Raw genomic sequence first — 14,712 nt, 5'->3', positions numbered from 1 at the left:
CAGCAGGCACTTGTTAACGGTGTTCACTCTGGAGTAGTCCTTGTTACTGTCAAGTTCACTGTTCAACTTGAGCACCGAACGGACTCGCTTGTTTACCTGTAGTGTTATTGTTGCCTTTTTGTGTCCAGATCAATGGTACCGTGACAGAGAACATGTCTTTAGCTGACGCCCGAAAATTGATTGAGAAGTCACGAGGAAAGCTCCAGCTGGTTGTCCTCAGGGACAGAAAGCAGACACTGCTCAACATTCCTTCACTGAATGACAGCGACTCAGAAATGGATGGTGAGGTTTAACGTGGATAAAAAGTTCTGGACTTTGTGCAGGGACAGAATGGAACTTGCAGTGTTTTGCTGTGATAGAGTGGTGCTAAGTTCTTTATAAAAAATAAGTAACCAACCACAAATCTAAGCGATGTCCAATTAAGCATCAAGCCCACTTCCTGTATGTGAAAGAAGAATTTATTAGTAATATAATTGCATTTTGGGCAGGGGCAGAGAGAGAAGAAGCAGTGGTGGTCTGGCAAAAATCAACCTTACTTCTCAGGACAAGCAAGTCAGTTGCTTTAATGAAAGACTTCAGTTTTTAAAAAAACTGGATTGGACCCGTCTCTCCTGAGGGCATTAACATTCATGACAGCATTCATCAGGAGGGAAAAAAATATCAGGACAAGAGGAAATTAGGTCCCTCTGGACAACTGGTTCCTATTTTCAGTATCTCCTCCATACAAATGATCTCTCTCAGTGTATGAGCCAGATCTCTCAACATAATCTTGGTTTGGGAAGGGCTCAGGAAGTTTGGGACAGCAGGATGTCACATTATTTAGTGCAAGGTACATGCATCTCAGACGTCAGAATACTGGGTAAAACGTCTTGTAGGTTTTACTGTGAAGGCTGAGATGCTGTCCCAGTCTGAGGGGTACTCTTGTCTCTTTTGTCACCGAAAAGCAGTGATGTGGGCTATTAACGTTAAGGTGATCTTCTGTTTGAGAATATCCATGAGACCTCAAAGAAAAGGCTGCTAACTCTCATTAATGAGTCTGTGGTATGATCAAAGTCGTTCTGTGATACGAGTGTGTTTCTTAAAGGTTGTATGAGACTGTCCTGAAATATTTTCAGGGTGTAGGGGGGTGGAAGCACTAAAAGTTACACAGCAGCTTTTGAACCCTAGTCAAATCCGACCTGGATCGGGAGTAGGCTTAAAGGTCCAGCATATTTTATGTGTGAAAGCTTTGTACATAAATGCAGTTACCAGATGTGCAGGTAAATTTCAATAAATCCTACGTTTCTTGACTGGCTGCTCTCTTTACAGACATTTCTGAAATAGAGTCAAACAGATCATTCTCCCCTCAAGATGACAGATTACATCATTCTGATATAGATTCGCATTCATCCAATGAAAAGCTGAAAGAGAAACCAAAGTAAGAAATGGTCTTTACTCCCCCTTTTGTTTAATGTTTAATTCTTGTCAAAGAAATTCTTAAAATGCATGGCATTCTTATCTGATTTCACTACACCTTTTTTTCTCTTTTTTTTTTTTTTCTCTTTTTAGTGCAAAAGATGATCCATCCAGTAGGATGTCCAGGATGGGAGCAATGCCTACACCATTCAAATCGACTGGTGACATTGCTACTCCTGCTGTTACAGTTGTAGACACAAACAAAGAACTGAAGTACCAAGATGACCCAGCAGGTCAGAGTTTGAAGTGTGTGTGTGTTTGTTTTCCCTGGCCACAGAATATGTACCTCTCCAATCATGTTGACCCACCTAGTATACTCTTTGTCTCAACCCCATCCTGACACCCAGAGGAGAGGGGTGTCTTTGCTTTGTGGTGCAGAGAGAGGAGAAACACCTGAGATTATTTGAGGGCAGTTGCTTATTAGAATAACCACCTCAAAAAGCAACTACTCTCCTAGAGCATCTACTGTAGCCTACTGCCCTAAGCAGCCACATGAGGCCGTTCCTCATTTGGCTTGCCTGAATGAGTTGTGTGTCCTGCCCTTGACCTATTTGTTCTTTTCAAGAATTTTTAAAAAAGTAAGTAAATCAGTTCTAGTCAATGTGATACTTGACATTTAAATCTGTATCAATCCTCGGCATGAAGGGGTTTGATTGCTGCCTGACAGCTAAAAGTTGCTGCCATTTATAACTTTTTTAATAGCTCAGTAACTTATATTGGCTTTTTCTACATACAGTGTCTCAACCAAAAGCAGTTACAAGAACGATTCTTAAACCCAGCCCTGAAGATGAAGCAATATATGGGTAAGGCAGCACTTGCCATGTTCTTTTGCATTCTGTTCTTCCAGTGACAGGTATCTGGTTCTTGGTTGCATGAGTTTTGGGGTTTTTTCCCCATTTGGAGTGGTACTTCCTTTATAACTTAATGCCAAGAAGAGATAATGTGGCTTCTAACTGACCACATTTGAGTTAAGCTTAGTTTTAGAAGTACCTGCCTGGAAGGTAGAGATGCACTTTCTGCTGGGGAAGCTATAGAACACCCTGTGCTTCTGGGCTTGCATGGGAATGTACACAATGGTACATTTTTATATTTTTATTCTGCTGTATTTGGCACTTAGAGATAGCGTATGTCCATTTTGGGGCTCCCCAGGGCAAGAAAGACATTGACACACTGGAGCGAGTCTAAGGGGCAGCGGCTGCAGCATATGCCATGCAAGAAGAGAAAGCTGGGTTTGTTAAGCCTGGCAAAGAGCGGACTGGAGGGATGTCTTACTGCCGTCTGCAGTGGTCTGATGGGTAGCGGGTGTAGAGAGAACAACCATACTCTTCTCACAGGGGTAGGACACAGAGCAAAGGACACAAGCTGGAACACAGGAAATTCTGACTTGATAGAAGAAAATTTTCTCTTCTGGGTGTGGTTAACCACTGGAACAGCTTTCCCTTGTAGGTTGTAGTATCTCCTCCACCACCAGAGATACTAAATGCCACAACTGGTCAAGGCCCTGAACAACCTGCTTTGAGCAAAGGGCCATTCTAGCCCGTGCAATTCTGGTTTTACACCTATTCCATTGTTTTATGTGTGCACAAAAGACAACCCTCCCCTTCCCTGCAATATTAAGATACAAAGAGAATGTCCTGTATTTAATTTTTAAATAAGCAGGTTGCAAGACAAGGCCAAACATACGTGTGTTTCCGTACAAGCTGAAAACTTCTGTACAGAAATTTCTGTCCCTTCTCCAAATCCAGACCTGTGCAGTCCATATTACAGGTCTAGCTTCTGCTTAGAAATGAACAAAATATTGCTTCCAACGTTTATTTTTGTGGTGTGGTTTTTTAGTGATTTTTATAAGTGGTCAAACGGCACCTGCTACTGTTGATTCCCCTAACAATTAAGATACTAAAAGTTGCAAACTGTATGCATAGGAAATCAACTTCCATGTTTCCTTTTGAGAGTTTCCAAATACAGAAACTGAAGGGAGAGGAGCACTGAGGTTGTAAGAAGCCTAAGGATAAGATTTTGAAGATACTCTTTTGCCTTGGAATATTTTCTCAAATGGATTGTCTCCTCGGATGTTTTCTGGGTTGGACCCTGCATATGTTGTCATTGGTGTGCAAATTAATCAAGTGATTATTTTGGTGAAGGGGAATTTATAATACAGGCTTAGGGTATTACTGAGAAAGGCTGACAGATAAGTCCTGTCCTCTGTGTTGGAAGGTCACTCAGGCATACAGCTTTTTTGACAGCAAAAAAAAGCCGAACCTAGCCCAGTAGCCTCCCCACTGCAGTATGGAAGGACCGATTGTTAACTTACCAGTAGAGTACACTTGGAGGTATTTGTCATTACAAGAAAACTTGAAGGCTTCTGTCTAATAAACACGTTAAACTGCAGAGCAAGTACGTAGAAATTTAATTCGTATGACAGTTCTCCAATGTACAGAGTTAAAAAATGATGAGTATGATTACTTATAACCTGGGCTGTTTTCACAAAATACCCAGCTGCTCATCTGAGAGAGGATCCGATAGGTTTGGAACTCTTTTGTGATTCCAGGAGCCAGGGAGTTGTTTTCCTGCTCTGTCAAGTCTGTGTATGCGACTTAGATGCTCTTCCTAGTTCAGTTTCTACTCTGAAAAATGCAAATTCTCTGCTTCATTCCCTCACTGAAAAGTTATTTGAGTAAATGTAGCCTATATAGTGAAAGAAAGGGGCTAAGAATGTTACTGATTTTGTTGAAAGGGTTGTAATTTCTCTGACAACCTGTTAGTGTCGTATATCTAACCTGTGACCTTACTTTCCTCTTCTGCCTGTAAATCTTTCAGTCCTAATACCAAAATGGTGAGATTCAAAAAAGGGGACAGCGTGGGTCTTCGGCTGGCTGGTGGAAATGATGTAGGGATATTTATTGCTGGAATTCAAGAAGGCACCTCAGCTGATCAGGAGGGACTGCAGGAAGGAGATCAGCTTCTTAAGGTATGAGTACAAGTACGTGTCCCTGAAATGCAAATCACTTGTATTTTTTGGTTTGCTCCTTAGTGGAAATACGCAAGAAATTACGATTGTAGGCAGTCAAATCTTTGCTTTAGAAGTGTGTATGTGTGGTGGAGGGATTTTACTGGAATGAGTTTAGGAAGGAGAATTGTATATCAAGCTTTAGGGTGTTTAAGATTCTGTGGAAGGGTAGGTAGGAGAAATATTAAACAAGAAAAATGCTCCCAAGGCAGGAAAATAAATTTTCTGTACCATGCTTCTTTCTAGTCAGGAGGTGGAAATTGAGGCCACCGTATTTTTCTTCTTTCAACTTTATCCATTTTTCTTGGGTAAAAAAAGTGATTTATTTTTCCAGTTTCTGAATTATATCATCTATGCCATTCTGTCCTCTTGTATTTGTGGTTTTGTTTTTTTTTTTCTGAAAACTCATGTAGGAGGCTAATATAATTTTCTCTTCTGCCTGTTTTCTCTTGTGATAGACGTTCTTTCCAAGGCCTTTTGGAGCCTGTTGAAGTAGAAGAAACGATCTAGCAGTGCATATTAAAGACATTGTTATTTCAGAAAGATTACTGTTAGTGGCTGGAATAAAATATTCCTTATGTCAACAGACATCCACATTGATATTAAAAAAAGGAATAAGGGAAGAGAATATTTAAGATTTTTTAGATGAAAGAAAAGTCTTTGGTTATTCCTTCTATTGTTGATTTTTCAGGTGTTGATTTTTGGGGTTTTTTTGGTGCATAGGTAAACACTCAAGACTTCAGAGGCATTGTTCGGGAAGATGCTGTTTTGTATCTCTTAGAAATTCCCAAAGGTGAAACAGTGACGATGTTGGCTCAAAGCAAATATGAAGGTAGGTGCTTCAGGTACAGAAGCTTCACAAAATGTGTGTGTATCCGTGAAGCTTTTACGCCCTGTTTTATCAGTGAGACCACAAATAATCTCTTGAGCTTATTATCGTTAGCATTTCAGTCACCCTCGTTTTCAGTGTTTAGAAGACAGCGGTGTTCCATACCACAAGGGTCATACAGAGGTGCACGTGTGATGTGTTTTTCAAAGCACTTCTCAATCTCTTTCATGATTTGAAAATAGCATCTCAGTCCTGAAGAGCAGCAATGTACTGCTTGTTCCCTCTGCTTTTCTGTCTGTAGCAGCTGGCCCAAGGTCTGCAGTTAGCATTCCTTTTTCTGCCGTGCCTTCAGTCAGATGGCAGCAAATGGACAGTTTCATTGATGAACAGCTAAGGGAGCAAGCAAAACCTCTTGCTTTCCTGCTGGAGACACAGCCTGCTGTAACACTGAAGTACCGCAGCTGCCTTTGCTTTGGGGCTGTGCAAGTACCTCCTTCCCTCACAGCTGTGAGGGCTGTACGTGTTCAAGTGCAGGACACTCGATAATGTGTGTGTAGGGTAATGGATGTGAAGGCTGGGGTTTCTGCATCTCTTTGAGTGGAGGGGAAGGATTTCACAACTATTCTCTAGAGACAGCTTAATCTTTCTTTCAAGTGAAAAAAAAAAAACCAAAAAACCCACCAAAACTAAAGGGGGGTTCCTGTTTCAGTCTACAGAGACATCATGGCCTGTGGCAGAGGAGATTCCTTTTTCATCAGGAGCCACTTTGAGTGTGAAAAAGAGTCACCACAGAGCTTAGCATTCACCAGAGGGGAGATCTTCAGAGTAGTTGACACGCTGTATGACGGTAAACTGGGAAACTGGCTGGCCGTGAGAATTGGAAACGAACTGGAAAAGGGCCTCATTCCAAATAAGAGTAGGTAAGGTGGCATCCTGTCTTCCTTCTTCATTGTCAGAAGTAAGATCTTTTTTTTTTTTCCAAATGAATTTGCTTACTATGACATCTTTCTTCCCTTTACTTTTTTTTTTACACAAGAATGGATAAATTGTTTTGTCTTTACTTTCACAACAATTGTGCCTGTAAAACAGTAGATTTTAGAATCATGGCATTATGTGAGGAGAGACGGTGGTTTTAGCTACATAGCACATCAGGTATTGCCAGACACACCTAGAGCTCCTGTCTCACCAATCAGCCAAGCTTTGATCACCAGCTGCTTCAGTCCCTCTTCTAGAAAACGGGGCCTATTTTGGGGTGGGTTTTTTTGGCCTTTTTTTCCCCTCCTTCTTGTCTCTGTCCCAAACCAAACCAAACAAACCCCCAAAAAACCCAACAAAAAACCCTAGACCTTAGGAAGGTCATGACTGTGTGTGCAGGAATACTCTGATGATTCATCTTCTTTTAAAAGAACTCCAGTGCTTGAATTTCTTTGGTATATCCTTATAGAAAATGTTTCAAAAACTTACTCCAGGGCTAATACTTCTTGGTAGCTGTAGTCCTTGGTTTTGTGTGAAATACTCAGTGAACCACTGCAATGATTTTCACGTAGGTAGGCTTTCCTGGTCAAAATGCATCTGAGGTAATACTGTGTGTTCAAATGCGCACAAGGAGTAAAAGTGTTTGACACAGTGTTTCCTCCAAGGCACAAGAACCTGGGCTCCTCCCTTCTTTCCTCTGCTGTCTGTCTGCCAAATTGCCTGCCGTAAATTCAAAATCTGCTGTTCATCAGTGAAAGTGCCTTTGCCCTCTTTGACTAGTCCGGTAAAAAAGAACTCTGTGTTTTTCTCTGTCAGAGCTGAGCAGATGGCCAGTGTTCAAAATGCCCAAAAAGATGGCTCGAGCGACAGGGCGGACTTCTGGAGAACACGTGGCCAGCGGTCAGGTGGGAAGAAGAATCTGAGGAAGAGTCGTGAAGATCTGACCGCGATTGTATCTGTGAGCACAAAATTCCCAGCTTACGAGCGAGTTCAGTTGCGTGAGGGTAAGTGAGACTGCTGCAAGCCAGCTGCCCATTTATTGCTGGCTGGTTTAGCGACCAAGTCTTTGGTCAGCTAAGGAAGTGATTTTGAACAACGTGGCTTCAGTGTTAAATTTCATCAACAGGAAGGGATGACATTTTTATCGGAGTGCAAATTTTTGGATGCTATTAACTGAGGAAAAAACTGTATGTTTTCAAATTGCTGGTGTTCTCCTTTGCCTCGAAATTTTTCTCCTTTGCCGAAAATTTCCCCCTGCCAATCTCCAGGTTTAAAATGAAAAAAGGAAGAAAACAGCAGGTTTTTCTTGTTTCCTCAGTTTCCCCTTGGCCTAGCTCTGAAAGTCTACATATGCAGGCAATCCGTGTGCCTGAGATCAATCACAATCCAGCTTGCTCATAAATACCACTTTAACATTACCTTGAGAGCCAATAAAACCCAAGTGTTTTCAACAGATTGTTCAAACGTAATCAAGGTTGATGTGGTCCATCTCTGTGACTCTGAACTAGGTACATTACTAGTGATGCTGGTCAAGTCAAGGTGATTTTCTGGATATTTGCACATGACAATATTGTGGAACAAAACGGGTAGTAAGAAGTATTTTAAAGGAGCTCTCAGGTGTCTTTTTTTTTAGCAATAGAATGGCACTGCCCCGTTAACTTAGGACTGTGTTTGCATTGTTTTGACGTAAGCGTAACAGTGTTCTTTGCTTCTTCAACCTTCCCTGCAGCTGGTTTAGCATTTGTATCTTTATTCACACAAAACCCACTGGGTCAAGGTTCCTGTTATTTTGCTGGATGGGAAGATTTCTGAAGGTCTGCTGTATTTTTTTAGAACGTAGAATCCTCTCAATACCCCTTCATTAGAAGGAATAAGGAAGCTGTTAAATTAAAACAATCTCTCTTGCTTTCTCAGCTGATAAAAGTAACCATGCTGTTGCACAAACTTCTGAGAAATACATTTTTTAATGTTTATTTTTAATTACCCTCAACTTACTCATTACCTTGCTTAGCAATTCAGTGTTTTGTCTGTGCCAAGAACCAGTCTTATCAGACTTACCTTTTCTCCAAATGTTTTTCTTTCAGCTGGTTTTAAGAGACCTGTGGTGATATTTGGCCCTATCGCAGATGTCGCTATGGAGAAGTTGTCAAATGATTTGCCTCACCTGTACCAGACAGCAAGTAAGTTGTCCTCCTAGCTTCCTTATCATCCTTAACTGAGAGAACGGATAACTTAATAATCACAGCTGCCCGGCCACCCTGGGTAAGCTGAAGTGTTATCTTTGCAGAGACGGAACCCAGAGATGCAGGTTCGGAGAAGTCAACTGGGGTAGTGCGCTTGAACACCGTGAGGCAGATCATTGAGCAGGTAGAGTATTTCTCTGTGAAAATTGCTCGCAGTCAAAGGCACGCTGCTGGATTTATTTGCTCCTAAAACTTGTGGAGTCCTCAGATCTTCACTGCATCTGTTTCTGCAATAAGCAGGCTTGGTTAATGATGGGGTTGTTTTGAAATTGTTCACCAACTGTTTTTATAATTTTGATAGCTGTTCTCCAAGTGGGACAGTGAACCTGATGTTAGAAATCAAGTTCTCCTTCCTTAGTGAGTTCATCCTAAATTTGCACAGAGGGGCATGTGTGTTTTACTGTATGCTTTCAGAATTTGCCATGGAGGTCTTACTTTCATGCAGGGCTCTACTTGCTCTTAACTGTCATCAGAAACCTAATGTTTTAGATTGCCTCAGAGTTACTACGGTTGAACTGAATGTGAAGTGACTGTGATAGCTAAGTGGCACCTACTGAGACTGAATTGACTCTTTTTAGAAAGCTGTCTAAGATCAGGTAAGTAGGTGGTAATCAAGAAGCCTAAAAAAGTAGGCAAAAAGAAGGTACTCTGCAGCTTAACTGCCCTGAGCCCAGTAAAGTTGATGCCAGAGGCGTGAGAACGTCACACACAAGTCTGTTCAGAGGTCAGGTCCCACTGAAGCACACGTTTGAAAACCCCATTTATCTTTGCACTATAAGTAGCTAAGAAGGAATATACGAAACGGAAAAATGCCAACCACCTCCTCTTGCTCCCCACAAAGCAACACACTGACTGGGCTTTCTTGTTAACAGGATAAACATGCTCTGTTGGATGTGACTCCGAAGGCAGTGGACCTGCTAAATTATACCCAGTGGTTTCCCATTGTGGTCTTCTTTAACCCAGACAGTAAGCAGGGTGTGAAAACCATGAGACAAAGGCTATGTTCCACATCTAACAAGAGCTCGAGAAAACTTTATGAGCAAGCAAACAAACTGAAGAAAACTTGTTCCCACCTCTTCACAGGTAAGGAAGAATGTGTGTCTAACCTGCTTACCGAGAGTGTGCGAGTCTTGAGGCATCCTCTCACCACGCTGCGTAATAATGCAGGCAGGCGGGAACAAGAAGGGTGTGAAGGTATGGTCAGGAGCAATCCCCACCCTGACTTCTTTCAGAGTTCCTTGTTCTGCCGAATTCTGATACAAAAGAAATTGTGAATTGGTGTACTGTCATTAAAAGATAAGTGATTTAATAAGCTTGGGGGGCAGACAAACAATAAGATAAAAATACCGTGCTTCTGTCAATGACCTAAATGAAATAGCTGTTAAACATTCTCACATAACTAAACCAAAATGTGTAAAACAGCAGAGACTGGGTAAAGGATCACATCACATTGCATTTTCTGTGTAAGTATACTTTTTGCTTCAATTTTTACAGCCACCATCAATTTGAATTCAGCCAATGATAGCTGGTATGGTAGTCTGAAAGATACAATTCAGCAGCAGCAAGGAGAAGCAGTATGGGTATCGGAAGGAAAGGTAAGCAGTCAGTCCATACTGCACTGAGATATACAGATGTCTCAAGATATCTCTCCGGCAAAAATTGTTCAAAATTCTTGTTTGCCAATGCCAGAGAGATCAGACAAGTAACTTAAAATTGTTCTTTCTGTGATGCTTCGGAGCTTTCATCACTAATGATGTGGCTAAGGGGGAATGGTGAGGAGGGGTAAACTTTTACAGGACTTGCCTTTATGATTCTGCATGAGAGTTTCTTTCAGTTCTGCAAAGTCATTCTTAAGGAGTTGTTCGGCGTGATGCTGAGAGCTAACTAGACTGTAATTCTTAAGGATTTAAAATTTGTTCCTTAATTCTTACTGACTTTTCTCTAGATGGACAGCATGGAAGATGATGCAGATGATCGTATGTCTTACCTTACTGCAATGGGTGCTGACTATTTGAGTTGTGACAGTCGACTGATCAGTGACCTGGAGGATACAGATGGAGAAGGAGGTGCATACACTGATAATGAACTTGATGAGCCCTTGGATGAACCAAAGATTTCATCTGTCAGCCGGTCCTCTGAACCTGTGCATCATGAGGAGGTGAGATGATGGGATATTCAGCAAGGTTGTACTTTCTGAAAGCCCTGTATGTATGGTTTAAAAATGGGAATTTTTTGAACTCTAGCTTTATCTCACCTCTGATAGTGTTTTAGAGCTACACTGTGTAAGGCAGACAGAAGCACAGCTCTGCTTTTCTGCCTACCTCTGTAGGTTTTCCCGTGGTGTCTCATCACCTTGAACTTTGCAGTTGCATCTGCAGTGATTGTGGTCAGGTTGCCAACAGTCATTTGACTCCTGGGTACTGTTCCCAAAATAGTAAACTTGAGAGAGAAAAAAACAATTGAATTACTGGGTACTGTGGCGATTTCATCTCCTGTTTTCTTTCACAGAGTTTAAAAAAATTGAGTCCAGAACCAAGGGCCCAGTTGAGAAAAGCTGGTAGCAGGGAGATCCTTAGAGAACCAAGTCCACCTCCAGCCTTCAAGCCTGAACCACCTAAGGTAAACCTGTAGGAACAAATACGAGTACAAAGTATCTCTTTCCCCGGAACTCTCCAGGGGTGGCACATCAGGAAGAGCGATAGGAATGATCAGAGGCTAGAAAACACTGTAAGTGCGGAAAGAAGGAATGACTGAAGTGAAGGTGTTGCAGGATCAAGCAGAGAGAAAACTTGGATAACAGTTGTCTTCAAATATGTGTGTTCTCTAAATGGAATCAGAAAGTAGACTCCTTTTTGTGTCTGCCAACAAATCAAAAGGTACTTTTCTAGTAGTTCAGCAAGAACAAATGCAGGCTAATCGTCAGGAAAAGCATATCTGATGGCCGTTAATGTGAAGCACAAAACCAGAATCTACCACTGCTGAAATCTGTCTCCATCACTAGAAATTGGTGTTAACTGCCTATTCAAACCCTGCTCAGCAATGATGCAGGGAAAAGCACCAGTACAGGCTAGGTGGAGAGTGGATAGAGAGCAGCTCCGAGGAGAAGGACTTGGGGGTACTGGTGGATGAAAAGCTGGACATGAGCCGGCAGTGTGCGCTGGCAGCCCAGAAAGCCAACCGTATCCTGGGCTGTATCCAGAGAAGTGTGGCCAGCAGGTCGAGGGAGGGGATTCTGCCCCTGTACTCTGCTCTGGTGAGACCCCACCTGGAGTGCTGCGTCCAGCTGTGGAGCCCCCAACATCAGAAGGATATTGACCACTTGGAGCGAGTCCAGAGGAGGCCACGAAGATGCTCAGAGGGCTGGAGCACCTCTCCTGTGATGAAAGGCTGCAAGAATTGGGCTTGTTCAGCCTGGAGAAGAGAAGGCTCTGGGGACACCTTAGAGCAGCCTGCCAGGAACAGGTGACTCAGAGAAGCTGTGGATGCCCCATCCCTGGAAGTGTTCAAGGCCAGGCTGGATGAGGCTTTGAGCAACCTGGTCTAGTGGAAGGTGTCCCTCTGGTCTGGTGGAGGGTGCCCCTCCCCATGGCAGGGGGGTTGGAACTAGATGATCTTTAAGGTCCCTTCCAACCCAAACCATCCTGTGATTCTATGAAGAAATATGATGATGTTTGTACACCAAATTCTATTTTAGCAATTCCTGATTTCCCCTGATCCCAAAGTCCTTTATTTATGAGGATGGGTGCCCTCACATACTGTATACATCCAGAATATATCCAAGCATGCCTCGACAGTTGAGACTGGGCAGAGCAAGACGTGTAAGCAAAATAAAGGTGGAATAAAAACCAGGCTTAGGTCCTGTGGACTTCTAAACTCCTGGTAGTGATACTCTACACTAGGAAGTGCTGACAAATCCTTTGGGAGGTCAGTTTTCTCTGTGCAGTCCCCTAACACACATTGTAGTTTGGTAATCCGTAGTAAAGGAGACAAACAGTTCTAAATGTGCCAGTCTTCTGTAGGTTGATGTGTAGTGTATGGCCAAATGCAGTGGATGAGCAAAGGGCCAAAACGTTGCAGCAGTCCCAGTACCTTCCAAACGTTACTTTGGATAAAGATTGACACTATCAAATACATAAGTGAAATGATTAATTTCAGATGAAAAGACTTCCTTTGAAATGAGAATTGTGAAATTGCTGATGTAAGCTTTGTTTGTGTGTTTTATACGTACAGGGAAAGTTACAAAACAGAGAGGATCTGTACGACTTCCCCAAGAGCACGGACCCCAAGTCGGGTAACGTCGCTGTCAGCAGCGAGACTCACGCCGCCTCAGCTAAAGCAGCACCACCGCCTGTTTCTGCGAAACCTGCCTTTGGGCGTCCCATCCTGAGAAACTCTCAGCCCACAGCCCCACCTGCAGAGGAAGAGGAGGAAGTAAAGTTGGAAGAGGAGGGAAGTGAACAAGAAAATACTCCAAAATCTGTACTGAGGAAAGTCAAAATATTTGAGGAGATGGATCATAAGGCAAGAATGCAAAGGATGCAAGAGCTACAAGAGGCCCAGAATGCCAGGGTATGAAGAGATGCATTCTCCCTCTGCTGTGCTTTCCAGCGTATAGCGCAGCCTGCGTCCCGAAAATGAAAATATGCCCTTACCCTGTGTTGCTCCTGCAGGGAGAAGTTTGGGAAACCACACACACAGACATAACGCGTGGGTTTGGGTGTAAAAAGAGGGCGCATTGTAAGGCTTCCTAGTGTAACTATAGAAAGCTGTCTTCAAATAACCCTGTTGCTTTTGGCAGTCTGTTGCTTTCACTTGCACTTTTGAGTTACTGCTCTAGCAAAAGATGAGATAACTGTGGGAATGTGGATAAGATCAGCTATCGATTTGTGCTGTAACTGTTCCAGATGTGGCTGTGACCCGCTTAGATCTGCAGTCTGGGGTCCCTGATGGGTAGACTTAAAAAGAACACTTATTTTCTCGTGCTTTCTTTTAAAGCTTGAAATAGCCCAGAAGCACCCAGATATTTATGCTGTCCCTGTCAAAACACAGAAGTCGGAGCAGAACTGGCCCCAGCCTGTGAGGTAAGGTGTATCCCGTTTAAAGCATTCTGGTTTGTTGGTTTTTTGTTTCTTTGCTTTACGAGCAGGAGGAAAACAGATCAGATAATCCTGCCTTGGTGTATCGCTCTGTTGTTGTGCCTCAAAGGTTATTGTAGACGTCAGGCAACATTTCAGTGAACTCCTCTTGTCTTTCAGCATATTTATTCCTTTTACTTCATTCGTAGTATTTGAGTTTCCTAGGAAGAAACGCGGTGTTCTTTTGCTGAAATACTTACAGAGCCAGTTTTTTCCCCAATCAGCATTACTCAGAAGCTTTTGTGCATTCACGTCCTTTGATGTCCATTCTTGTGCTAGACAGTTGATGACTGTTGGTCTATCCTAACAAATAACTGCTGTTTTAATTAATAATGCTCCATTACTTAATTGCTTATTCAGTTATAGAGGTATTGTGTGGGTAGGGAAACCGAGGCTGAAACTCGCCAGAGGTCACCCATCAAGTCTCGTGAAAGTGGGACTCTGCCATTAAAATTCAGCGAGTTCTGGACTGGTGGACCACTGTGTCATCTTACCCTGCAAATTCCATGTCGGGAACAGTCACCTGTCGAGCTAACGTGCTGTATGACGGGTTTTGTTTCCTACTCTGTGTGACTTTATGTTTTTCTTGCCTCTTAGTGAAAGCCAGTAAAAATGGGACTTTTCTTCTAGTGAATCAGATCCCTTGATGTCATAGTGTATAATCTAAAATGCAGAAATGGAAAACAGGAAATGGTTATTTTCAGGTTTTCTTGGTGGGTTAAAAAGCATAATTTTTTTTATATATAGCCTTGAAAGCTTGTTAGAAGTAGTGAAAAGTAATCTGCAACCACATATGCAGAGTGTTTGCTTACATACCGCAATCAGTGCTGTTGTCGTTTTACAGGAATGTTAATGATTGGCCTACAAAATGCAGAAATGGAAAACAGGAAATGGTTATTTTCAGGTTTTCTTGGTGGGTTAAAAAGCATAATTTTTTTTATATATAGCCTTGAAAGCTTGTTAGAAGTAGTGAAAAGTAATCTGCAACCACATATGCAGAGTGTTTGCTTACATACCGCAATCAGTGCTGTTGTCGTTTTACAGGAATGTTAATGATTGGCCTACAGG

At 42.4% G+C, this 14,712-nt stretch overlaps 1 protein-coding gene across 2 annotated transcripts in view; it reads left to right on the top strand.

Annotated features, from left to right (window-relative positions):
• Positions 1 to 14,712, top strand: part of TJP2 (tight junction protein 2) — a 27,949-nt gene that overhangs the window by 11,735 nt on the left and 1,502 nt on the right. Inside the window, exons 7-21 of one of the 2 annotated variants that reach the window (XM_010161641.1) lie at positions 122 to 282; positions 1,309 to 1,417; positions 1,549 to 1,688; positions 2,192 to 2,258; positions 4,273 to 4,423; positions 5,186 to 5,294; positions 6,001 to 6,211; positions 7,083 to 7,270; positions 8,351 to 8,446; positions 8,554 to 8,633; positions 9,382 to 9,592; positions 10,004 to 10,104; positions 10,455 to 10,667; positions 12,740 to 13,078; positions 13,505 to 13,590. In XM_010161641.1, coding sequence (XP_010159943.1) covers positions 122 to 282; positions 1,309 to 1,417; positions 1,549 to 1,688; positions 2,192 to 2,258; positions 4,273 to 4,423; positions 5,186 to 5,294; positions 6,001 to 6,211; positions 7,083 to 7,270; positions 8,351 to 8,446; positions 8,554 to 8,633; positions 9,382 to 9,592; positions 10,004 to 10,104; positions 10,455 to 10,667; positions 12,740 to 13,078; positions 13,505 to 13,590 — 2,262 coding nt within the window. The remainder of the gene's footprint in view (positions 1 to 121; positions 283 to 1,308; positions 1,418 to 1,548; positions 1,689 to 2,191; positions 2,259 to 4,272; positions 4,424 to 5,185; positions 5,295 to 6,000; positions 6,212 to 7,082; positions 7,271 to 8,350; positions 8,447 to 8,553; positions 8,634 to 9,381; positions 9,593 to 10,003; positions 10,105 to 10,454; positions 10,668 to 12,739; positions 13,079 to 13,504; positions 13,591 to 14,712) is intronic. The other variant, XM_010161643.1, reaches the window with a different exon arrangement.

The sequence above is a fragment of the Eurypyga helias genome, unplaced genomic scaffold, assembly GCF_000690775.1.
Source record: "Eurypyga helias isolate BGI_N326 unplaced genomic scaffold, ASM69077v1 scaffold20411, whole genome shotgun sequence".
Classification (NCBI taxonomy): Eukaryota; Metazoa; Chordata; class Aves; order Eurypygiformes; family Eurypygidae; genus Eurypyga; species Eurypyga helias.
The sequence above is the reverse complement of the archived record's forward strand: the minus strand, read 5'-3'. Positions and strand labels throughout refer to the sequence as shown.